Here is a 24547-nt window from a genome sequence, read left to right on the forward strand (position 1 = left end):
GTCCTACTGCCTTCCGATTAGTTCTTCAGAAGTCCATGTAGTCTATGTTCCCTGTGTAGTAGTCTTCATGTCCTGATATATGACCGAGTACATCCTTTGTGTGAGTCCGTAGAGAGCTCCTCGTGGGCCTGGGGATGTATGGCCGACAAGCCACCGAGTACTTTGTAGTTAAATGAAGTAGTCTCGAGTACTCTGCAGGCGTTGCTCGACTAGTCTTTGGTTCTTGTTGAGTACTCTTGTCGCGGCTAGCCTTCGAATACTCGAGTACTGACATGCGGCTGGAAGGTACTCCTACCCCATTCTGATGTTGCTTTTGAGTAGTTTGTCTTCAAGTCTTTATATGGAAGTGCGATGAAAATCGCACTCTATATGGAATAGCCCCTGAGCCTTAGGTTGAATCGAAGAATCAGGCTGAGGGTCAAACTAAATTGGCTTCGTCTTTCCTTAATCCCTAAAGAAAAAAAAATTTATCCAACAAGCAAGGTGTACGCAGCCCCCGAGCACTTGATCGACTACGTCTAGGCGATGAATGGGTCAACCATGATCAACGTGACTGTTGGACTTCAATCTCGTGATAAATCTTGAGAGTATCAGATCGTTGCAAAATTACCGGCTGTGTTCCCAGAATCATGGAGCCGTTTAGATCCGTTGCGCTGTTATAAAAGATAAGGCCGGTAGCCTCCATGGGTTACGCTTCCAGCCATTCGCATCTGTTATTCTCCATCCTGAAAACCCTAACACCACCACTTGCACCGTCGCCATCGCCATCAGTCAAAATAAGCGACCTTAAGTGTCAAAGTAGCCTTCTCTTCCCCCCTTACACATCCTGAGGTTATGCGCACGAAGAAGATGGGGAAGAAGACCGACAAGTCCAAGGGAAAGGCCGCGGAAGGATCGAAGAAGGATTCCAAGAAGGGGAAGGAGCCATAGCTTCCTCTGCCCAAATGTTGGCCTACTGATCAGACCGCTCCGCCAAATCAGGCATCCGCTTGGAAGATGTCCACCATGAAGAAAGAAGCAATCCAAGAGTTGGTGAATGCAAAATTGCTGTAGGAGGAGACCATCATAAATTGGAGGTCCGCCTATGCCAATGCTTGGAACTTCGAGGCCCATCCGAAAGAGACAGTGATTTGGGCTCATTTTGTGGAGAGAGGACTTGCTGTTCCTACATCGGAATTTTTTAGAGGTATCCTCAACTTTTACGACATTCAACTTGTCCATCTGAATCCCAATAGGATATTGCACATTGCAATCTTTGTGCATCTCTGTGAAGCATGTTTGGGGTACAACCCCATTTTCAATTGTTTCGCAAACTTTTTCGCTGCAAGTCTCAGCCTAGTCAGGATAGGATGGCAGTACTTGGAGGTGCAGGATTTCAGCTGAGGAACTCCGATGTGTATCTGGAGTATGAGACTCCGCTGTCCCATGGCGCTTGGAAAGAGAAGTGGTTTTATATGGAGAACCATGAGCCTCCAATGCTAGTGATCACCGGGTACCGCCTGAAGTACTCAAGCAAGTGGCTTGAGGAGCCTAGGATTGAAGATAGTCATCAGGTAGCCGAGTTGTTGCAAAAGATCACAGCGTTGAAGAAGGCAGGGCTGACTGGGATAAACGTGGCAGCTAGCTTCTTGAAGAGGAGAGTACAACCATTGCAGCTACGCCGGACTTGGGGCTATGAGTACTCAGGCTTTGATGATCCGTCGCGGATGTCAGTTGAGGAGTTATTTGATGATGCAGTTAAGGAATTGTTGGGCCAATTCTTCAAGAATTTCAAGGAGTGCCTGAAGTCGATGACTCCATCCAGGAGTTTGACAAGTGGCATAAGCCCAGACAGGTAACTTGCTTTCCTTTTGAGTACCCATAGTTAGTTACTTTCTTAATCTTGAGTCGTGTTTGAGTCAGGACTTCTGAGAACATTGTTCTTGAAGGGGTGATCGCGGAGCAGGTTGAAAATTCGTCAGCCATGGACTCAGCTACAGCACCCGTTGTTGATTTGACAAGTGAAGACCCGGTGCAAACTGGTGGCACAGGTGCGGTGACTCTCACAGCCGCCATACTGCGGGATGTAATCCGCTCGCTTGAGGATCCGGCGCCACCAGCCCCCAAGGTTGTTAATGACAATCCTCCTCCTGCAACCGAGACTGCAGCGCCTATAACAGTGGCGAGTACTGAAGATGGGGCTGTAGTAGTCGCACAGAGTGTCAAGGCATTTGGGGAGAAGGTTGTGCCGACTGCTGTGCTTGAGCGAGCGGCGGGCAAGCTGAAGCTGGAGGCTCTTTTACTCAGCAGCTAGTCCTTATGCCGAGTGTGAGGGCTAGTGTGGAGCCAAGGCTCCAGGGTTGTCGCAGAAAGTCAAAATTTTTGAGAGCCCCCTAGAAGAGCTGCCGCCAATATCAAACTTCATGAACCTGAATCAGCAGTTGATGGCTTATACTCAGGTGAGTCCTTAGTACTGCGTTTGAGCACTTATTTTTGTAGCCTGGCACCATTTGTACTCATGAAGGGTACTAATTGCTTGATTATGTAGGATTTATATGAAAAATCTCGCAAGAATATCCAGGTTGTCCAGGAGCGGAGTGAGGCTGCGTGCCATGTGGCACAATTGGAGAAAGACATAATTGACGAGCGTCGTCGTACCACCGCTTCCAGAAGAAGTATGATGATGTCGTTGCCTCCTTTCAAATTGAAAGGCAAGAATTTGAAGTGGAGAAAAGTTGTACGATGACGCGCAGCAAGTCCTTGCAGCAAAAACTGAAGCGTAAGTACTCATACGCTTAGCTTGTTGATCATAATGTTGTAGTCGATCAGCTTCTCTGATTGCTTTTATTGTTGCCCCTTGTAGAACTCAAAGGTTAGGAAACCAAACTTAGCGGTCAAGTGCTGGATTGGAGGAATGCTCATAGTCGTATTGCCGATGAAAATGAGCAACTCAAGGCCTGTTTAGAGGAATCAGAGAAGTACCGTGAGAAGCAGAGGAGTATGCGTCGAGACTTCGGGGTTATGCTGGCCGAGGCAATGCTTGCTGTCAGAAGTCATGAAGCCTCTTTGAAGAGGAAGGAGAAAGATCTCAAGGGGTAATCTGACGCAGCGCAGGCCCTGGTTGACATGATGGAACCCCCCGAGGAAGGAGTGGAGTCCCACCCCTTAATTGCGAGATTGAGGGACGCACCGGCCCAGATCACCAATATGGCAAAGTTTGTTTGTAGGCAGGTGCTGGCGATTGTAAAGTCCTTTTATCCAAAGGCAAACTTGGCTCTGGTCGTAGATGGTATCGCCGGAGACTGTAGCGATGATGCGTACACGTAATATTTGGAGGACTTGGACCCGGTCGCTAAGCGTGTTGCGGGCTTTATCAGATTGGAGTAGTCTTAGTTTGTTGTATTGACTTGTAATTTTGCCGATGAACTCGATGTATCTGAACAAGTATATATTGTTTCTCTTGGGGTGTTGATCATTGTATATGCAATGAGTACTTGCTTGCAGATCTCCAATGGATAGTCTTGCGAGTAATCATTGAGTTGATGGTTAGTCTTCCATGTAGACCCCAATTGTTTGCAGATGGTTGCAGAGGGCGCGCATGTGAACGTAGTAACCGTTGTGTTATTGTCGTGTATTTGCAAGGACGCACGAGTGTACTGTGAAGGACTTGTCGGTTGCAGCCTGAGCGATTCACATGCGAGCTTTGATTTCGCATAGGCAGGCTTTCATGTGGATCTTGTCCTTGTGAAGGACAAGTCCAATTACTGTGTAGTCACGGGTGCACTATGTTGCTTGGACTTCTGGCTATAAATAGAGCCCCCAGCTGCCATTGCTGAAACGTGGAACCGATTATAGCGATGGTTGGCCTTAGGTTGCTTCTCTTTGATAGTAGCATGTTTCCGATGAGCGCTCCGGTGCTAGAAGATTCCTCATAGTGAGGTTCTGCATTCCCTCCACGGATCTTCACGCTAGAAAAGATGGCAGCGATGCTAGAAGAATCCTTGTAGGGGGATTTGCCGTGTGCTCCATCTTTCCCCTTGCTCTCTGGTAGTAACTATCGGGGATACATCCCCAATACCCGCAAGGAAGGAAGAAGTCAGACTCCTACTAGGATTCCTGTGTAATCCTACTAGGACTGATCCCATGTAATCCTATTAGGACTCATCCCGTGTAATCCTACTAGGACTCCTCCTTGTAATCCGACTAGTACTCTGCCCCCTGGAGTATATAAAGGAGGGCAGGGGTACCTAGCTCGGCAGGTCATACCTCAACACCCAAGTGCAGGGCGCAGTATACAAACACCCCCAAACAGGACGTAGGGTATTACGCTACTCCAGCGGCCCGAACCTGTATAACTCTATGTCTTGTGTCCTCGCTTTTACCTTCAAGTTCCAGGTCCAGTGATCCCCCGCTACACATTCTGCTACCTCGGGTACCCCTTGGTAGACGGCCGGTATAAATCACCGACATTGGCGCCCACCATGGGGCAGATCGTCGAGATCATTGGGCGAGCTTGAAGGACCTCATTTTCAAGCCGGCGTTCGCTTTCAAAGCGGGCACAACCTTCATCTTCGACTCCTGACTTTGCATCACCGACGGCACTGGGTCCTTCCAATGCTGAATCATCGACAACCAGGAGAAGAAGCGCCTCGACGGGAACTCTCTTCCACAAGAAGCAGAAAATCTTGTCGAGAAAATTCACAAATTAAACCTCGGATCAAGGTTCAACTGCAAAACTCGTACTTCGACGACGACTTCGGGTTCGACCGCAATTCGAACTCGAACTCCGACAGCGGCTACGGGTCCGACCACGACTTGAACTCAAAGTCCGATGGCGACTCCGAGTCCGACTACTAGGAGTCCGACGGTGACTCCGGGTCTGGCTACAACTCCAAGTCCGACGACGACTCCGGGTTCGACCGCAATGTGGAGTCCGATGGCGACTCCAGCTTCAACTCCAACTCAAAGTCTAACAACGACTCTGAGTTCGACTACAACTCGAAAGTCCGACTACATTGCGAGCTCACCGACGACTACGGGCGGCTCGCCGATGATTTCTTCGACTATGTCGCGGGCACATCGACGACTCCGTTGACTACGGGTGACTCGTCGACTACTCGTCTCAACTAGTCGAGGACGACTACTACGACTACTTCACTTGACAACACACTGATGACTACTTCGTCATGACGCTTGTCGACGACTTCTCCGAGTACGTCGCGGCGCTCGACGACTACAACGGGCGGCTCGCCGACGACTACTTCGACCACATCGTGACGCTCGCTGACGACTACTTCCACTACTCATCTTGACTACAAGGCTAGTCGAGGGAAAACTACTCCAACTCCTCGTCTCAACTAAAAAATTAGTCGGGGCAAACTTTGCATCATCGACAACTAGTCAGAATCGCCTCCGACTAGTCGACTTCGTCAACAACTATTAGGGCTTCATCAACGACCGTCACGGCTTCGTCAACAATCCTCCACGAATCAAGCTAAGTTACTTTTCTAAATTATTTTCTAGCTTATTTTCCGTTTGCGCGCAACATGCGCTCTACTCGCTGGAAACTCTTGCGCACAACGCACGCTCTACTCGCCGGAGGGCAGCAAACTCTTGTGCAATTGTGGTCTCTTTCTTGTCGCAGCAGCGCGGCTACTCTCACTTTTGTCTTCTCTTAAGGTCACTACTCTTCTCGAGCAGAACATGCCTTAACTCGCTAAAGCCTCAGGCGCATCTGTCACGCCTAAGCCCATACGCGTATACGAGACAAAGGTCTCACAGACGCAGTGGCAACGGCTACCTAGAGACTGAGAGTCTAAGCGTAACAGGCTAACTACTCGGGAAGAGTATGACTGAAACAAGAGCTTGACTCGCAATCGTGTAGTCTCTTTCTTGTCGCAGCAGCGACTACTCTCACTTTTGTCTTCTCTTAAGGTCACTACTCTTCTCGAGCAGAACACGCCTTAACTCGTGAAAGCCTCAGCGCATCTGTCACGCCTAAGCCCATACGCGTATACGAGACAACGATCTCACACACGCAGTGGCAACGGCTACCCAGAGACTGAGAGCCTAATCGTAACAGGCTAACTACTCGGGAAGAATATGACCAAAATAAGAGCATGACACAACTTTCATATTGATCACTGAATAAATTTTAGCAGTTTCAAAATCCTACAAAAATGCTACATAATGTATGCATCTTTTCTTTCAGATCGAGCTTCAACGACGCTAAGCATGCCTCCAACGGCACAGGCTAGTTCCCAAACTCGGGGGCTAAGCACCAATCAGTACTCGGAATATCTCCAGTGGCTCATCTAGCTCCTAGGCTCAGGGGCTGGACGCTGCAAAACCACTCGACGTGGCTCCAATGACTTACCTGTCGCACAAGCTCGGGGGCTGGACACCGCAAAACTACTCGAATGATGACCTGAGTGAAGATTCAAGACCCTCGGGTTGATTATTCAATCAATCCAAGGCTCAGGGGCTGATAAGCTACACCCAACAATCGATTTTTTCAAGTCGAAAGAGAAAGATTCAAGATTTTGACCCTCAGCCTGATTCTACGATTCAACCTAAGGCTCGGGGGCTACTCCATATGGAGTGCAACTTTCGCCGCCCTCCATACATGAAGACTACAATATCATGTTGATCAAGACTTTGAGCACACCATAGCCTCATGGCAGCTTTGAGAAGCATTGAAAGATTCAGCCTGACAAAGTACTCGAAGAGCACCAAGACTACTCGGCGAATATCTCAAGTCTACTCAAAGACTGCTGCATTCGACTATGAAGCGCTCGGGGGCTTGTCGGGGACACATCCCCAATACCCACAAGAAAGGAAGAAGTCAGACTCCTACTAGGATTCCCCTGTAATCCTACTAGGACTCATCCCATGTAATCCTATTAGGACTCATCCCGTGTAATCCTACTAGTACTCCTCCTTATAATCCGACTAGTACTCTACCCCCTGCAGTATATAAAGGAGGGCAGGGGTACCTAGCTCGGCAGGTCATACCTCAACACCCAAGCGCAGGGCGCAATATACAAACACCCCCAAACAGGACGTAGGGTATTACGCTACTCCGGCGGCTCGAACCTGTATAAATCTGTGTCTTGTGTCCTCACTTTTACCTTCAAGTTCTAGGTCCGGTGATGCCCCGCTACACATTCTACTACCTCGGGTACCCCTTGGTAGATGGTTGGTATAAATCACCGACAGTAACCATGCTGGAGCTCGCAGGTGAAGGATGATGAGCTTCACGGTTTTTATCTAGTTGTCTGATCGAGGATAGAGGTGTGGTGCTGACTGCTCACTCCCTTTGCAATGTCTCAGGACAAGACTCAAGTGCATGATGTGTACTTGAAGTCGAGTTCCAAGTATTTGCATAGGGGAAAAGATGTTGATGGTGGGCAGCGGGACTGGAGTGCGTGGAGCCCCAGTCTCCGTCTGTGCCACCACTGAGAGGAGAAGGGCATAACTGCCTAGAGCGTAGCTTTCTTGTGTGCACTTCCCGCCTCTTGGCATTTATTGCTCCTCATCTGTGAGTAGTCACCAGGCTCAAGTGTATCCTTGTGGTATAATAAAAGCCAGGGACTTCTATTGTGACTGCTAGTAGGTAGTTGCATGTAGTCGTTGTTGAGTACTTATGTTGTACTCTGAACACTCCAACTTCTTAAAGTGGAGTTATCTGTTGTAATCCTGCAAAATTTCATTAATACGAAGATTGCATGTATGAAATGAGATGAGTAGTTTTGTGTACTCTTTGTCTATCTGTTGTGACAAACTGATGCCTGTGGAACTGAGTAGTTCGTGCAGACTTGTTGGCCGAGTAGCTCAAATTGCAGCTGTAAGCCACTGTATGAGTTGTAGAGAACTCATATAGACTTATGTTGATAGGTCGAAGGCAGAGTGCTAGGGCTCATGGAGCTGAATAGCTCAAGTTGTAGCTGACTCGCTTTTGCGAATTGCTAGACTTGTTGGAATAAGTCGGGAAAAAGAGCACTGAGGCTCATGGAGCTGAATAGTTTGAGTTGCAGCTAACCCGCCTTTGAGAGCCGCTAGACTTGTTGAAACAAGTCGAAGTCAGAGCGCAGAGGCTCATAGAACTGTGTAGCTCAAGTTGCAGCTAGCTTGCTTTTGCAAGCTGCTAGTTGTAGGCAAAGACGAGTAGTCGGTAGTTGCCAAAAGGAAATTTATTGATCATAAATGAAAGGTTGAGGCCAATGGTCTGAGTTCAGTGCCGCTTAGTCTGCTGACTATGGGTAGTAACAACATAGGTGCTCAATGTTCCAGGAGTTTGCGACTTCTTCGCTGGAGAGTTGTTGTAGCTTGTACGATCCTGGTCCTGTGACTTTGGACACGATGTAAGGCCCTTCCCACGGTGACTTGAGTTTGTGCAGCCCCGTTATATCTTGAATACGCTTGAGGACCATGTCACCAATGTTGAAAGAATGTTCTTTGACGTTGCGATCGTGGTAACGGCGTAGTCCTTCAAGGTATCTTGCTGACTATACGAGTGCTGCACAGCATGATTCTTCCAAGCTACCGAGGTCTAAGTGCCTTGTTTCCTTTGCTGCCCCTTCGTCATATTGCTCGACCGCAGGGAACCTCCACATGATGTCAGCAGGAAGTATGGCTTCTGACCCATTGATGAGGAAGTAGGGCGACTGCCCAGTAGGCTTGCATGGTTGAGTACGTAGCTTCCAGAGAACGTTGGGTAGTTCTTTGAGCCACTTGCCTCCTTTGGTGTTGCTAATGTCATGCAGCCTTTTCTTGAGAACTTCGAGTAACATGCTGTTGGCGCGCTTAACCTGGCCGTTGGCTCTTGGTTGAGCAACGAAGACGTAGTGAACGTCGATTCCACTATTCTCGCAGTAATCCCAAAACTCATGATTGTTGAAATTTGAGCCCAGGTCTATTATAATTCTATTTAGGAATCCGTAGCGATGTACAATTTTGTCCAAGAAGTCAAGAACTTTATCAGCCTTAGGAAAATGATGGGTTTTACCTCAATCCATTTGGTGAACTTATTGATGGCGATGACAACTCGATTAAATCCCCCTGGAGCTGTTGGGAGTGGACCGATCATGTCAAACCCCTAACATGCAAAAGGCCACGTTGGAGGTATTGTGATGAGTTCGTAGGTAGAGACGTGTTGTTGCTTGGCGAAAAACTGGCAGCCTTGACATCTGTGGACTAGTTCCTCTGCATCTACCAACGCAGTTGGCTAATAAAATCCTGCTCTGAAAGCTTTGCCTACTATTGTTCTTGAGGATGCGTGATTCCTGCAGATTCCTTTATGTATTTCCTCTAAGATTTCCTTGTCATCCTCGCGAGTGACGCACTTCATGAGTACTCTCGAGGACGCTCCTCGCCGTGAGACTTGTTCTACCTACGTCTTGTCGGAAGGTAGCTTGTGCTCTTTAATGTAGTCGATAAAAGGAGTCCTCCAGTCTACCTCGATCATCATGATCTCAAAGTCAGGTTCTGGTGGACTCTTACTGGTGGTTGCTGGAGTTGCTTGTTCTATTATGGACGGCTTGCGAAATTCGTGAACAAAGATGCCTGCTGGGACTTCTGCGCATGTTGAACCCATTTTAAATAAAACATCGGTAGCAACGTTGTTTTCGCGGACCACATGGTGAAATTTGAGGCCTGAGAACTTGTTCTCTAGTTTGCGGACTTCCTTGCAGTATGCGTCCATGTTTTCCTTGTTGCGGTCCCACTCGTCGTTGACTTGGTTGATGACTACTAATGAGTCACCATAGACTAGTAATCTTTTGATACCCAATGAGATTGCTAGGCAAAGACCATGTAGTAGTGCTTCGTACTCGGCTTTGTTATTTGACGCTTTCCAAAAGATTTGAAGAACATACTTGAGTTCTTCGCCTTTAAGGGATATTAAGAGTACTCCTGCGTCGGCTCCCTCAAGCTTGAGAGATCCATCGAAGTACATGACCCAGTGTTCAGGGCGTTCTACCGGTGTAGGCAATTGATTTCCCCTCCACTCAGCCATGAAGTCAACTAGAGCTTGGGACTTAATTGCTGTTCTGGGTTTGAATTCCAAGGACAATGCTCCAAGTTCTACTTCCCACTTTGAGATTCTGCCCATGGCGTCTCAATTGTGGAGGATTTCACCAAGCGGGAAGTCAATGATGACGGATATGTTGTCTTCCTGAAAATAGTGTCGCAATTTACGTGAAGTGAGTAGTATGACGTAGACTAGCTTCTGGACCGGCAGGTACCGTGTCTTGGAGTTCAAGAGTACTTCGCTGACAAAGTATACTGGTCTCTGGACTTTGTATATGTGGCCTGGTTCAGACATTTCGACTACTATTGTTGTGCTAACAACGTGAGTGGTTGCAGCAATATACAGCAAGTCTTCGTTTGGTGTTGGAGCTGTGAGGATTGGTGGCTTTGACAGGAAGTCTTTCAGCTGTAACAGAGCCTTATCCGCCTCCTCTGTCCATGGAAACTTGTCTTTTCTCTTGAGTAGTTTGAAGAAAGGTAGACCCCGTTCTCCAAGCCTTGATATGAATCTGTTTAGGGCCGCCCTGCAGCCTGTAAGCTTCTGCACATCTTTTATGCCGGATGGGGCTTGCATTTTGGTGATGGCAGAGATTTTCTCAGAGTTTGCCTCGATGCCTCGATAGCTGATGATGAACCCGAGTAGTTTCCCTGATGGTACGCCGAAAACGCACTTGGTAGGATTGAGTTTCCATCGGAACGCTCGCAGGCTTGTGAAAGTTTCTTCTAAGTCTGCGATCAGATCGTCTGGATTCCTGATTTTGACTACTACATCGTCCATGTAGGCTTCTACGTTGCGGTGTAGTTGTTTCTCAAAGCACATTTGAATTGCGCGTTGATAAGTCACTCCTGCGTTCTTCAGCCCAAAGGACATTGTCTTGTAGCAGAATGCTCCGAAAGGGGTGATGAACGCGGTCTTGGCTTGATCTTCTTCCTTGAGTGCTATCTGGTGATATCCCGAGTAGCAATTGAGTAAACAGAGTAGTATGCACCCAGCTGTGAAGTCGACTACTTGGTCAATTCTGAGGAGTCCAAAGGGATCTTTGGGACAATGCTTGTTAAGGTCTGTGTAGTCGACATACATCCTCCAGTCATTGTTGTTGTTCTTTTGAACTAAAACTGGGTTGGCTAACCAATCAGGATGGAAAACTTCTTTTATGAAACCTACCGCGAGTAATTTGGCTAGCTCTTTCTTAATTGCGTCTCTTCTGTCTTGACCGAATCTTCGTAGTCGCTGTCTTTTTGGAGTACCTTTAGGATCGACGTTGAGTGAGTGCTCGATCAATTCCTTGGGCACACCTGTCATATCAGCCGGTTTCCATGCGAAAATGTCTCGATTTGCCTGAAGAAAACTGACGAGCGCGCTATCCTATTTAGGGCTTAGCCCTGTTTCAATCAGGGCGATTTTGGATGAGTTGCTAGTCTTGAGGTCAATGGCTTTGAAGTCCTTGTCATTTGCTAGCTTGACTTTAGTGGCTCCCGACTTGTTCTCTGGAATTTTGAGTTCTGCCGGGGTGAGCTTCTTTGACATAATGAAGACTTGTTGCATGGAGCTAGGTATTTGAGTAGTCGTGGCTATCTCAAAAGCTTCCATGTCGCAGTCATAGGACCGTCTCAGGTCTCCACGAAGAGATAGATATCCTTTTGGTCCTAGCATCTTTAGTAACAGGTACACGTAATGTGGGATAGCCATGAATTTGGCCAAGGCTGGCCTACCAAGGATGGCGTGATAAGAAGTCTCAAAGTCGGTCACCTCGAATTGGATGTATTCTGTGCGGTAATGCTCTTTGGTGCCGAAAGTGGCCGATAGGACGACTTGTCCTAATGGGATAGCTGCATTGCCTGGGACGATTCCGTAGAAAGGATAGTCCGTTGGAGTAAGCATTTCGGTGATGTCGAGGCCCATCTTTTGTGGAGTCTTGGCGAAGATGACGTTGAGTCCGCTGCCATCATCGATGAGTACTTTGGTTAGTCTTGAGCCTACGACAGCTGGGTCTAGTACCAGAGGGAAACATCCTGGTTCCGGGAAGTTAGTCCATTGATCCTTTCTACTGAAGGTAATGGGTACCTCAGACCATTTGAGAGGTGTAGGGTGGCTGGTTCGATAGCCATGATTTCTCTGAGTACTAATTTGTTGGATCACTTGGAGGCAGTGCCTGGAATTCCACCAAAAATGACATTGATAGTTTTAGACGCAGTGTGGAACTTGTCTTCGCCGTCTTCAGTTTCATCCATCTTTCCCTTGACTTTGTCCTTATTGTTGTTATTGCTATTGTTGTTGGCAGGAGGTTCTAGTAGCTCTTGCATTACTCTACGAAGGCTGTAGCAGTCTATTGCAGCGTGCTTGCTGTGCGGGGTGCCATGGGCATTGTTTCTTTAGTAGTTCGTTGAATGAAGGGACATCATTTCGTCTGTTTGGTCCTTTCTTGCTTGAGTTTGACATTGCTGCAACAATATTGTCTGGTTTGCGCTTGCAATTCTGATTGCCCGAGTAGTTGTTTCGGTGATTGCTGTTGCGGTTTCTGTCTTGTTCTTGGTTGTTACCTTGGTTGTTGTTGTCACGCCCGCGATTGTGGTGTGAGTCGAACCTTTCGCATTCCTTATCTTCTTCGTCTGCCAATGACTGAGCCATAATTTTAAGTTTTTTGACATTTGCTGGACGGCGTCTGCCAAAGTCTTGGAACATGCATCGGTCCCAGAGGTCATTTTGAAAGCATTCTATCATGTTTGCCTCTGAGATGTCGACAATTGTAGCCTTTTTGTCAAAAAAGCGGTGTAGGTAGTTGCGTAGGGATTCATCCTTTTGCTACTAAACCTGAGCCAAGTCAATTATGTTCCCAGGGCGCTGCATAGCTCCCGCGTAGTTGCTTGTAAAAGCTTTCTTTAGATAAGACCACGAGTCCATGGAGTTAGGCTTCAAAGGTTCGAGCCAGGTTAGTGGCGCAGTTTCCATGCATACGGGGAAGTGGATGACTTTTGTATCATCGCTTCCACCTGCAGCTTGGACTGCTAGTGAGTAGCAGCAGAGCCACTGAACTGGGTCTTGTTTGCCATCATACTTGGTGATGCTCATGTTGGGATACGAGGTAGGCTACACTAGCGCAAATCAAAAAATTCTATCGCGTAAACCATGAAAACTGCTATGTAAGGATCATGGGATTACCACTCGACGCACTACTGGTGCGGAAGATGTAGATTCGCGTCGATGCAGCGAAGTCGATTAGCGTAGTCGTACGTAGTCGATCACGTCGACGTCCAGCAGCTCCTCAGCAGCTCGTCCACGTGCAGCAAGATTGCCCTCGTGCCGCGGCTCGTCGTGGCTCGTCGGCGGCTCGTCCAAGTGCTGCAGGCGCAACACCTCCAAGGTATCCACACATGCAGGGAGGAAGCATCACAAGCCGGACTGCTAGATCCGTGAGTTGCAACAGGCGAGGGCGTGGGAGGCACGGCAGATGTGTTTCGCCAAAAGGTGTGAACCCTAGGGTGCCCCCACCCCTCTATTTATAGAGGTTCCTAACGGGCCTCTAGGTCCGAGGCCCATTAGTACTTCTAAACCTAATCCAACTTGGATCACATCCGAATTGGGCTTCCAGCCCCTTAAGTGTGTGACCCTATGGGTTCGGATACGTATAGACATGGCCCGAGTACTCCTACTCGGCCCAATAGTCGGTAGCGGCCTCTAGCAAGACGTGCCAACTCCTATACGCACACGAAGATCATATCAGACGAACCATCACAACATTATATACATGCTATTCCCTTTGCCTCACGATATTTGGTCTAGCTTCAAGCTGACCGCTCTTTCTCGATCCTATGATTCGGAATCCCTTTGTAGGTTAACTCTTAACCATACATAGCATGGCCATGCATTTTCGGATCCGATCACTCGAGGGGCCCAGAGATATCACTCTCAATCAGAGAGGGGCAAATCCCATCTTGATTGACCATGTCTCATAGCATGCTTCTTGACAAACTCGAAAGCTACCTTTATAACTACCCTGTTACGGCGTAGCGTTTGATAGCCCCTAAGTAAGTCGATCCACATCTTGAGTACATGCGACAATCTCAGGTCTAAGGACAAAGCGTATATGTTGTGTAAAGAGAGAACTACTTCTCGTGTTGGGTCATTCCTAGCACATGTCTCCACATGTGCCCACATTATTAGTTCAACATCTCCATGTCCATGACTTGTGAAACATAGTCATCAACTAATACATGTGCTAGTCTAATATTCATGTGTGTCCTCACATGAACTCCGACTAGGGACAACTTTAGAATAACCATACAAGTAAAGAGTTTCACATACAATTCACATAATTGCAAATCAATTCAAGTAGCCTTTAATGGATATTCAAGGAACACAATATAAATCATGGATACAAATGGAATATAATCATCTCTATGATTGCCTCTAGGGCATACCTCCAACAGCTCATTGGTTTGAATTTCTTTGGTAGAGTAGTCTTCATGATTCATCTTGTGAAAGCGGGGAAGTGGTCATTGTCATCACCTTCAGCTTCACGTTCACAACGGTGATTGTTGATTATATCTTGAGCATCACGGTTGTGGTTTAGTCTTTCCCTAAGATCGCTGATGTGCGAGGGTTCTGGATTAGCTCTGCGGTGACGTGGGCCTTCCCCGGAGGCTGTACGACTACCTTCAGCTGCATCTTTGTTTCATCTTGGAGCTTTACATGCATCTGTGCTTTGCCTTGGGCCTTTGAGTACGCCCCTATGTTGTCTTCGTTCTTCATGTTGCTAGTTTGAGTGTCTTGCATGGTCTCTGCTACCATCATGGTGACTTGGGTTGCGAAGTAAGGATGGGATTGGTGCTTCCTTGTCGAGGAGCCTGTAGCACGCTCTGCCAAGTGTGATATCAGTTTGCTGAACTTATCTTGAGGCATGATTGTTGTCAGAAGATTGATCGAAGCGGCAGCTACAAGTGGAGTGTAATGTTCCCATGATTGAACTGCTTCAAATGCTCTGTTGAGGTTCCTTTCGGGGAGTCTTGCAGCAAGTAGTCGACGACGATCTGCTCTCTAAGCGTTTCTTGCCCTTCTTTGAGTTATCTGGTCGCTAGTTTCATCTTCTGGAGCGTTAGCCGATAATTTGTCTTGGGAGACTTCTTCGACATGGCATTCCTGGTGAAGAGTCCTCTGGTGCTGATTGTTGGTGCCTATTCCATCGATCGTTGAGACAACAACAAAAAGTTCCCTATCCGGTGAGTACCTTCCAGAGCTTGATGTTATGACTCCTGGGCAAGGAAGGATGGCTTCATGCTCAGCCAGTGGACGAATCTGCCTCGCGGTATTGATGTGATTACCAGGCCCTGCTCAAACCTGACAAGGGGAGTTTTTCAAGAGAATACGAGTCGTAGTCGTGGTTCTCAATTGACTCCACTCCATGTTAGACTTTGAATAGAGCTTTTTGATGAACCGTGACCGTGTTTCGGAGTCCACACGGGAATCGGCTTGGAGTTGTATCCGGTCCACATGATGGCTGAATTGCCTGCTCGCGCGGACTAGTCCGATTTGTGGTTGAGTCCGAGTTGTGGTCGAACCCGGTGTTGTTCGGATCGAAAAATTCAAATTTCTCAACGGAATCCTCTGCCTCATGTAGACGAAAGTTTCCGCCGGGATGCTTCTTCTCCTGTTCTTCGATGATGCAGCATTGGAAACATCCAGCGCCATCAGCGATGCAGAACCAGAAGCCAAAGATGAAATTGCGCCCGCTTTGACCACGAACGCAGGCTTGATGATGACTAGAGCCATCGACCTCGCGCGGAGAATTCAGCGACTGCCCCTACCTGGCGCGCCAGCTGTCGGTTTTTTAACCCGGCAACCTATCAAGGGAGTACCCGAGATAGTGTTTTGATTGGTGGGTGTTGCCGAAATCAAGGAGTTGATGGTGATGTAGGAACACGATTTAGACAAGTTCGGGCCGCTTGATCGCGTAATACCCTACGTCCTGTGTGTTGTATGCTTGTATTCGATTGATCCTGTTTCAAGGGGGTCCTTGCCCGCCCTTATATATCGGGGGAGCAAGGTTACAGGGTAGTCTTTTGTACAAGAGTACTAGTCAGATGCGACTAGAGAGTTCTACTCTAACTCGGCAGAGTAGTCCTACACCTTCCGACTAGTTCTTCAGGAGTTCATGTAGTCTACGTTCCCTGTGTAGTAGTCTTCATGTCCTAATACGTGACCGAGTACGTCCTTTGTGTGAGTCCGTACATGGCTCCTCGTGGGCTCAGGGATGTACGGCTAACAGGCTCCGTTCCAGTTTTCTGGGTTGGGTCCGACCCATTTCATGTTTGGTTGAGGGGTTAGGTTCGACCTAGTTTTTTGTTTGGTTGGAGGACTTGAGAGGAATGGCGTGGATAGCATTTTAACACCAGCATTCTCCCACTGGTTTGATTGCTCGCTCGAGCCCCAAAGGCCCCAGCGCCCCTGACACCAGCCTCTCCTCCACTAGCCTTGACCACGGCCCCCAAGTAGCACCACAGACCCACTTCCTCGCCGGCGACAGCTCGGGCGGCAACATGGTTCACAACGTGGCCCAGCGCTGGGCGTCCATGTCGGCGGCGTCACCTCCCATCCGCCTCCGCCTGGCCGGCGCCATCATGATCCAGCCATTCTTCGGCGGGGAGGAGCAGACGGAAGCCGAGATGGTCTTCGAGAAGGCCAGCCGCATAATTACGATCGTGCGAGCGGATCACTACTGGCGGGAGTTCCTGCCGGAGGGCGCCACCCGAGACCACCCGGTGGTGCGCGTGTGCGGCGACGGCGTCGAGCTCGCCGAGGCGTTCCCGCCGGCAATGGTCGTGGTCGGCGGGTTCGACCTGCTCAAGGACTGGCACGCGAGGTACGTGGAGACGCTGCGCCGGAAGGGGAAGGTGGTGAGGGTGGTCGAGTGCCGGGATGCCTTCCATGGCTTCTACGCGTTCCCGGAGCTCGCCGATTCCGGCAAGCTCATCGAGGACATGAAGCTCTTCGTCGACGAACATAGGTCCAAGCATTCATTGCTATAGTTTAGATGATGGTCGCGCCGTATGGAGGAGCATTGCAGCATGCAGGGAGGTTTATGTGGAATAGTCCACGTGAAATCCATGCAATATTATGCCACCGTACCAGGGCCCACGGGTTGTTGTTATTGCTGTGCGCTCGTCGAATGATGCATTCCTATGTTGCTTAAAATAATGGATTAAAATCCTCATGTGCTTTCCGTCAATCGAATCTTTTGAACGTCGGCAATCGACGGACGAGGGCAACTCATGTGTTAATGGACCCACCGGGTCCGCACAAGCACAGCACCGATTTGTGCGCCCGTTTAGTTTGGTGAAAGCTATATTGCAAGCATTTCTCCTCCTCCCCACACTCAGTTTCACCACCTAATCACATGCCACACACCTTCTTCTTGAGCTCCGGCAGCAACTTCTTCAGCTCCGTCAAGTTAGGGTTTGGGGGTGAGGGTCACCTGTGGCCTCCGGGTGTAGAAGGACCTTTGGGTAGCTCGCCAACCGGCGGTGGTAGCAGTTGAGACGGCGGGTGAGCAGAGGCGGTGAGGCGCTGCCGGAGCAGGGTGGCGGTGGACCCTCGGTTGGGCGGTGGAGGTGGTGGAGGCGAGCACCGCTACGAGTTATGGTGGGAGTGATCAAGACGGCAGCAGTGGATCCGACGGTGAGAGCCACCGGAGATAGGTAGGGTAGCGGAGGAGGCAGGGGCGGCTCAAGTGACCTCCAACGATGGGAACAAATGGCAGAGGGTGGAGGGAGGAGGGAAGGAGGGGCGGTAGAGGGAGGGTGGGACTCGCCGGTGCTGGGGACGGCACCGGAGGCGGCGGGCGGTGGCGGCTCGGTAAAGAAGGCAGTGGAGGATGGAGCGATCACAACGGTTGATTTCGGATCTGACAGTTAAAAAAAATCGGGTATGGGAAGGATTTTCTACACTCGAGGGCTGTGTAAACAGCCCCTTTAGTCTTTACTACTACCACGAGAAGTAAGAAAAGCCGATGAGACAATCAGGCACACATCTCAGTATCCACCAATGAAAATGCAGAAGATATATTGCTCAAGCTCAACTGAAGGTTGATCCCACTTTCATAACAACCTGCACACTCTGTCACTTCAGATGTGCGTCGTGTCGTGTATAATCAACAGTGGCTAGGGATGAAATTGACGCGCAAAACTTTTGCGTGTTGGCAAAAAGGAAACTGAGGCTAGGGACATCTTTTCGCTTCTCCGATTCAAGCACAGCCAGCCGCTTCCTTTTCTCTTCAGTCAGACGACGAGATACTAGGAAGAAACAAGCAGCAACGACGACGACTCGCTCCCTCGACGATCCCACCCGAAAGGGTGCTGAACCACCTCGGCATCGTTCGCCCGCTTCGCCGCGCGGCGCGGCACCAACGGCTCCGACGACTCCTCCACCGCCGCGACATTCTTCGAACGAAACGAGGCACGCCGGCGCCTGACGAACCGATCGGGCTTCTTGTTCTCAGACACGCCTCTCGTCGTTGACCCACCGTCCTCGCCGCCGTCCACGAGCAGCTCCAATTCGTCCTCCTCCGGCCAAAGCTCGTCGGATTCGAGGTCGTCGTTGTCCTCCGTGCTGATGCTCTTGTAGTACGGGTCGCAGCTGTGGCCGTCGACGACCTCCTCTTCGACGACCCTGCAGCACGCATCGGTTTGGTTGCAGAGACCAGAGATTAGTTCAACACGGTCTGCGACTGATCATCAACCAGCTAGCACATGAAACGACGACCATAGACATGGCAGGGAGAACTCACAGTTGTGCCGGAGCGGCGCCGGTGAGCGCCAGCCGCGCCATGCGCAGGAAGGAGCCGGCCCGCCGCGAGAGGTCCCAGCAGAGCCGCTGGCCGTCGGCGCCGGCCATCGATCTCCTACACTCACGGGCACAGCTAGGCCCTGGACTGCGTCGTGGTTAGACTTGGTGAGGACGAGCTTGGTTTGGGGAGGAGATCTGGAACCTGGTGAGGTATGTGCGCCGGAGATTAGGCGGCGTGCATGTTTGCAGGTGAGTGGAGTGCGGGTGGGAAAGCACTCGCAGTCTTGCTCACGTTTGCATCTGGAAGGGAGGAGTCAGAGGTCAACGGCGTGGAGAGATCGAGTTGGGCAGGAGTTGACTTTGCCATTAATTTCACTGTTACTACTGTTCCCTAGGAATCAAATGTTCATTTGGTGTCAGTCGATCTTATTTTGAGTTTTAGTTTTTTACGTATTGGTGGGAACTGCACCACAATAACACGGACGAGTTAGGCTATCGTACAAGAAATAAATAATACACCTAAGGTACATTTTTTTCTTTTTTAAAAATATTTGCATTTTTCGTTTTAGAACAAGGTCCAATCCAACGAGACCTGAGGTACATTTTTCTCCTCTTTTAAAAAATGTGCATTTTTCATTTTAAAACAAGGTCCAATCCAACTATCTTACTACTAATCTACTAATAATTGGAGGCTCTTTGAAGTATCTAGAAGATTCCCGAAGCTCTCTCGAGACCTAGCCCACCATGATAGCAGTAGCACATGAGGCGGTGGTGGGGTAGGGTAGAGGAGGAGGAAGAACTTGCTGGAGATTTAATAAATGAAGACAGTGTTGGAGGTTGAAGATGATCTGAGGCCATCCGAAGTTCATCCGATGTTAAGAAAAATCGAGTGTTAGCAACTGGAGAAATACTCGAATGTCATGCATGTACACACTCCCAACAGAAATCTCTCCTCGGTCTACTTTTGTTCCTCTCTCTTTTCACATCACTTCCATTATCTCTTACCTTAGGTTCTGTTTGGATCCATCAGCTAAACTTTAGCCAGCTAAATTTAGCTGCTATGGATCTAAACAGGATCCAACTAAATTTTAGCTGGCTAAAGATTCCTTTAGCTAGTTGAACCCAGCTAACTCAACTAAAGTGATAAAAGACCAAACTGCCCCTCTACCTTCCTTGGAAAAAGTATTTAAAGTAGAAGTGAGGGATAAGATAGATAAATACATTTTTAACTACCATAGGATCCAAACACTTCTAACTAAAATTTAATAGTTGGGTGGATCCAAATAGAACCTTAGATCTAATGTTACCGATAGGAGGCAGCTCGGGCTCTACTTTAATAGCTTGTTTCCACGACCGCATGCAGTTTGAGAATCAATCGTGTGGATTTTCAGCGTGATTCACGCGTACTCTAGGACCATATGAATTCTGAATTTGTTACTTATTGTGATGATAAAGCTGTTATGAACTCATAATCGGTCATATGCGTGCTTGCGGATGTCCATTGTGTGCACAAAGAAAATTAATCGCACAAGTAATAGAAAGTACTAGGAAATATGCCCGTGCATCGCACACCCTAATACACATGGCACAAAACTTGGGTTTTAAATTGATGATGTTGTTTGTCAATTTTCAATTAGGTCTTTGCCAAATTGAATTACTAAATTATTGAATATAATCTTTTTCTTCCCGCATGGTGCATGGCCATGTCCCATGTCAAGCGAGCCTCGCTGCTCCACAGTGGCCTACCCATGCGCCGTTGAGCCGACACGCTTACCGCACCGGCTGAACATTACCGAAGGACGCTCCACGGTGGCATGCCCATGCGCCGTTGAGCCGACACGCTTACCGCACCGGCTGAACATTACCGAAGGACCCACCAGCAGCAACGGGTGGAAGACATGGGTCTAGTGGCTGTAGCGCCTGCTCAATCCACTGCCCTTGGGGGTGTTTGTTTCCAATTCTAGCCAATTCCTACAAAAATAATCGAGCAAACTCCACCAAAGCGGTCAGACGACATCAACTATATTTGTCAATTATCAGTAAATATATGCAGCAGTCTAGGATTTTAAAAAGGATCCACTTGCAATGCGCAATCAAGTTGTTAGAATTTTTGCTAGACGCATGGTCTACACCAATATAGCAAGCAAACCACAAATTTGCTTCTGAGATCCTAGCGCATAGAACAATAATCCTTCCTTTCCCCTCCTCTGAAACATCATCATTGCTCACCTCCCTGGGAGCGTCGATGGGCAAGATGAATCCCCAATGTATCTCCATGTAGAACCTCTTGTCGTTCTACAGGTGCATGCGCAGCGGCCGTGCACCGTCACTGGCAACGAAGAACCCCTCCACGCCTTCGCAGGTTGCCCACAAGCTCCCGCCGCCGCCTCACCCTACCCCAATGGTTTCGGCGGCACGGAGCTCCCCTACACCGCGGGACGCACCTCTTCGGTCCAGTTGCGTCCTCCCCGCTCCAGAAGAGAGAAGGTGCTGATGTAGGTGATTAAGCTGCAGCTCGAATCCACCGCAAGAAGCTAGCAACAGCACATGGATCCATCTCCTTTACTTCTTCCGCTCTAAGCACAAGCAAATCCCTCTCTCTCCCACTTATTTCCTGCTGCCCCTTCCTTGCTCGAGCAGAGCAGTGTGGCTGCAGCTGCCTCCCTCTTCGATTCACACCGGACAGCATCCATGGAGGACAACAAGCAAACTTTTTTTTTTAATAATGAACAAGCAAACTAACAGCTGCAGCAAATTACCTCGCTACGGGCAATAATAATCTTAGCAGTCTCATTTGTTTTTATAAAAACTTTGCCATTATTTTTTCATGCTATCCTTATCACCAAAATCAATAGAATCACAAATTCTTTGCTCAATAAATAATTTCAAAATGACAACAGAACACCAAGCTATTTCTTTAATACACAATTTCAAAATTAACCCGCTGGTCTTTCTGGAATCTACTGGAACACCTTCCCCTTTCTTTACATCGTGCTCCTGTAAAAAGCTGACGAACTCTCCGAATTTATCATCTATTAGTAGCTGGTGTACGATCATGTGAGCCTTCAGAATACTATACTCTCCTTGTGATAAATCTTCCGGCATCTATTGTCACTCCTTGGGACATGAAGCATCAGTGCTACGATTTAAACCTTTTATTCTGCTAACAGGAAATGAAACCAATTAAACACTTAGAAGCAAAACCTCACACCACTTATTACAAATATGTCAAATCAGAGCAAAATGACAATTAGATTTGGATGTAACTCTACAGCGTTATTGTTGTATGAAACATCCCAAACAAGGTGATCAAATCTTTAAGGATTGCAGACTCATAGCACCACAATAATCAATGGTGCAATCTTACAATCGCTACTGACAGAAAAATAGTGTAATTCACGATGAGCAACTGCTGTCAAGCAATTGCATGCCTAAAACCAACGGAAACCTATATTTTTACAACACATGATGTGCTATTATTTAAACAAACAATCATCTTGTTTTCTTAAATAACTCGTTTAAACACTCAAAATATGCAATTTTCTCTATCATTATCTTTCCATGGGTTTTCTAGGTCCAAGATAATTAATGGAGATATACCAATTACCATGCATGAGCAAGCACCATAGAGCCATTTTCACATCCCAAACTGGCAAAAAGTAGAAAGATGGCTAAACCAAAAGCTTGTTATCTTATAAGGAAAAATAATGCGTGCCAAAAGCCAAATTGTATATTGCATCAGCACAGCAGTAGTTAAGCCATATCGCTCCTCATACATAATCAAAATTGGCTGTTACTGTCGACTTTCCGTGGTGTGCAAAGCTAAGGCAAGATGGTAAGTGATTTTCTCCAGCTGGATGGAAGGACGTCTTACACTGAGCTCCCCTCCGATGCAGCAGGAGAGCTGGCAGGCGATGAGAAACATGAACAAAGATCACTAAAACTCATAGTTTAGATTAAAGGAATATTACAAAGTCAATTCCAGGAATCTGCCAATCCTTCCTAGATCTAAATCCTAACCTACAAAATAGTAGTATAACGAGGTAGAGAACATCCAATGAATATAAGCGAAAAATAGAAGTTTAAAACTATGGATTTGTAAGATGCAGAGAACAAGTGAACCCCCTACATTCTTTAAGCTTAGAGAGACAAATCTTGTGTTCAGTTATTTGTTGTCTTCTTGATATAGGCAAATAAATATCATAACTCATAAGTAGATTAAATATTATCTTGCAAAAAGAAGTAGAATAAATATTAGCAAACTTAAACACACCTGTCCACAGGTAGAAGGAACTCCATATAGTTTCTGTTCCGTTATCTGCCACTAGTAGAGAATTCATCTTCCATGCCCTCCATTTTGTCCCGATTTAAAGTTGGCCCGGGACAAAAGGTTCACCAACCGGGACTAAAGCTCGGTCACTGGTGGGGGGCTCACCAACCGGGACCTTTTATCCCGGTTGCAAAGGCTAGTGGAAAAAAAAAGATCCTGAGAGGCCTTTTATCCCGGTTTGAAACATCAACCGGGATAAAAGACCCCCCTTTTATCCCGGTTGGTGTTGCCCGGTTGGTAACACCAACCGGGATAAAAGGGTCAAGAGCCTTTTATCCCGGTTTGTAATACCAACCGGGATAAAATGGGGTCTTTTATCCCGATAGGTATTACAAACCGGGATAAAAGGGTCCCCAACGGGGTGGCTGAAAGAGGACTAAATCCCTCGAATTCTTTTATCCCGGTTTGTAATACCTATCGGGATAAAAGGAGGTCTTTTATCCCGGTTGGTGTTTCCAACCGGGATAAAAGGGTCCCCACGAGTTAATACAAAAGGATTGCATCCCCTGTATAGTCAGATGTGCTGTGTAGGTGGGATGGCAAGGAAGCTACGCGCGAGGCTGGAGGTTGTGGGTTCGAATCCCACGCAGCACGCACGCGCATATTTCGTGTGAAAAATCGCGTGACTTGTGACTTGGGAGATGCGCGTGTGGGGAGCCTCCTGGGAGATGTGCAAATCAATGGGCTCAACAGATCAAGAAGGAAATGAAACCAAACATACCGGAAACTGAGTAGATCATAATGTATGATATTTTTTTGACCGATTATCTTAGGTATTCTCACATGCTGATTAATGTTGGAGACAGACTGTTCGGCGCACACTGTCCTCCCTATCAGCTTGACGAGGCCGCGCCCCGTCATCCTTGTCCTCCCATCGATGAAGCCATTCATTCTTTGTGACCACAGGTCAAATGCAGCTGATTATTCAGTACCCTAACTGTACTAACTAGTTCGTAAACTGAAAAAAGGGGCTGAGAGTGATGATACAGGGAGAACATAGCTTTATTCCCTCTTTATATACATAATACAATCCTTACAGACGAGAGAAGCACACCGAACCAAACATAGAGCACAAGCATTAAATAAAAACTGTGAACTATGGTACAATATCAGGATATCCTCAAAGGATAAAAAAGAGGTAAAAGTGGAGACCAACGATACCCATTGGATTATCTTGGCATTGGAAAGTTCATGCACGACCGTAGTGTATTAGGCATTTCATCAAGATCCTTCCATGCACGACAGTGCAAATGGCCAAAGATCCAAATATACACTATCCATCAGCAGTTAGGGGACAAGAGGAATGATATGGCAAGCATGAAACAACATAAAGCATTGCAATAAGGATTCATAGCTCACCATCAGCGGAGATCTGGCAATTGACTGTGATCAGTCAAGACTCAAGAAGGCGGCACTTGCCCAGTGGCTCG

At 47.9% G+C, this 24547-nt stretch overlaps 2 protein-coding genes across 2 annotated transcripts; one reads left to right on the plus strand and one right to left on the minus strand.

The window, feature by feature from the left end:
- Positions 1-5165: 5165 nt before the first annotated feature.
- On the plus strand, positions 5166-17031 carry LOC111256768 (probable carboxylesterase 18). The gene is made up of 2 exons (XM_022825289.1): positions 5166-5252; positions 16399-17031. The coding sequence occupies exons 1-2, from the start codon at positions 5166-5168 to the stop codon at positions 17029-17031; spliced, it is 720 nt and encodes a 239-aa protein (XP_022681024.1).
- Positions 17032-18039: 1008 nt separating this feature from the next.
- On the minus strand, positions 18040-19064 carry LOC101776585. The gene is made up of 2 exons (XM_004962645.3): positions 18789-19064; positions 18040-18670 (listed from the first exon to the last, which is right to left on the minus strand). Exons 1-2 carry the CDS (start codon positions 18893-18895, stop codon positions 18295-18297), a joined length of 483 nt encoding a protein of 160 aa, XP_004962702.1. The 5' UTR covers positions 18896-19064; the 3' UTR covers positions 18040-18294.
- Between the last annotated feature and the right edge of the window lie 5483 nt (positions 19065-24547).

This window comes from Setaria italica, chromosome III, assembly GCF_000263155.2.
Source record: "Setaria italica strain Yugu1 chromosome III, Setaria_italica_v2.0, whole genome shotgun sequence".
NCBI classification, from domain to species: domain Eukaryota; kingdom Viridiplantae; phylum Streptophyta; class Magnoliopsida; order Poales; family Poaceae; genus Setaria; species Setaria italica.

Bases quoted from the DNA above. Each gene is read 5' to 3' on its own strand.
- LOC111256768 (XM_022825289.1), top strand. From the start codon at position 5,166: ATGACGCTTGTCGACGACTTCTCCGAGTACGTCGCGGCGCTCGACGAC. The intron at 5,253-16,398 runs GTGACGCTCGCT...TTTTAACACCAG, and splicing joins ACGACTACTTCGACCACATC to CATTCTCCCACTGGTTTGAT.
- LOC101776585 (XM_004962645.3), bottom strand. From the start codon at position 18,895: ATGGCCGGCGCCGACGGCCAGCGGCTCTGCTGGGACCTCTCGCGGCGG. The intron at 18,671-18,788 runs GTGAGTTCTCCC...TGCGTGCTGCAG, and splicing joins GGCGCCGCTCCGGCACAACT to GGTCGTCGAAGAGGAGGTCG.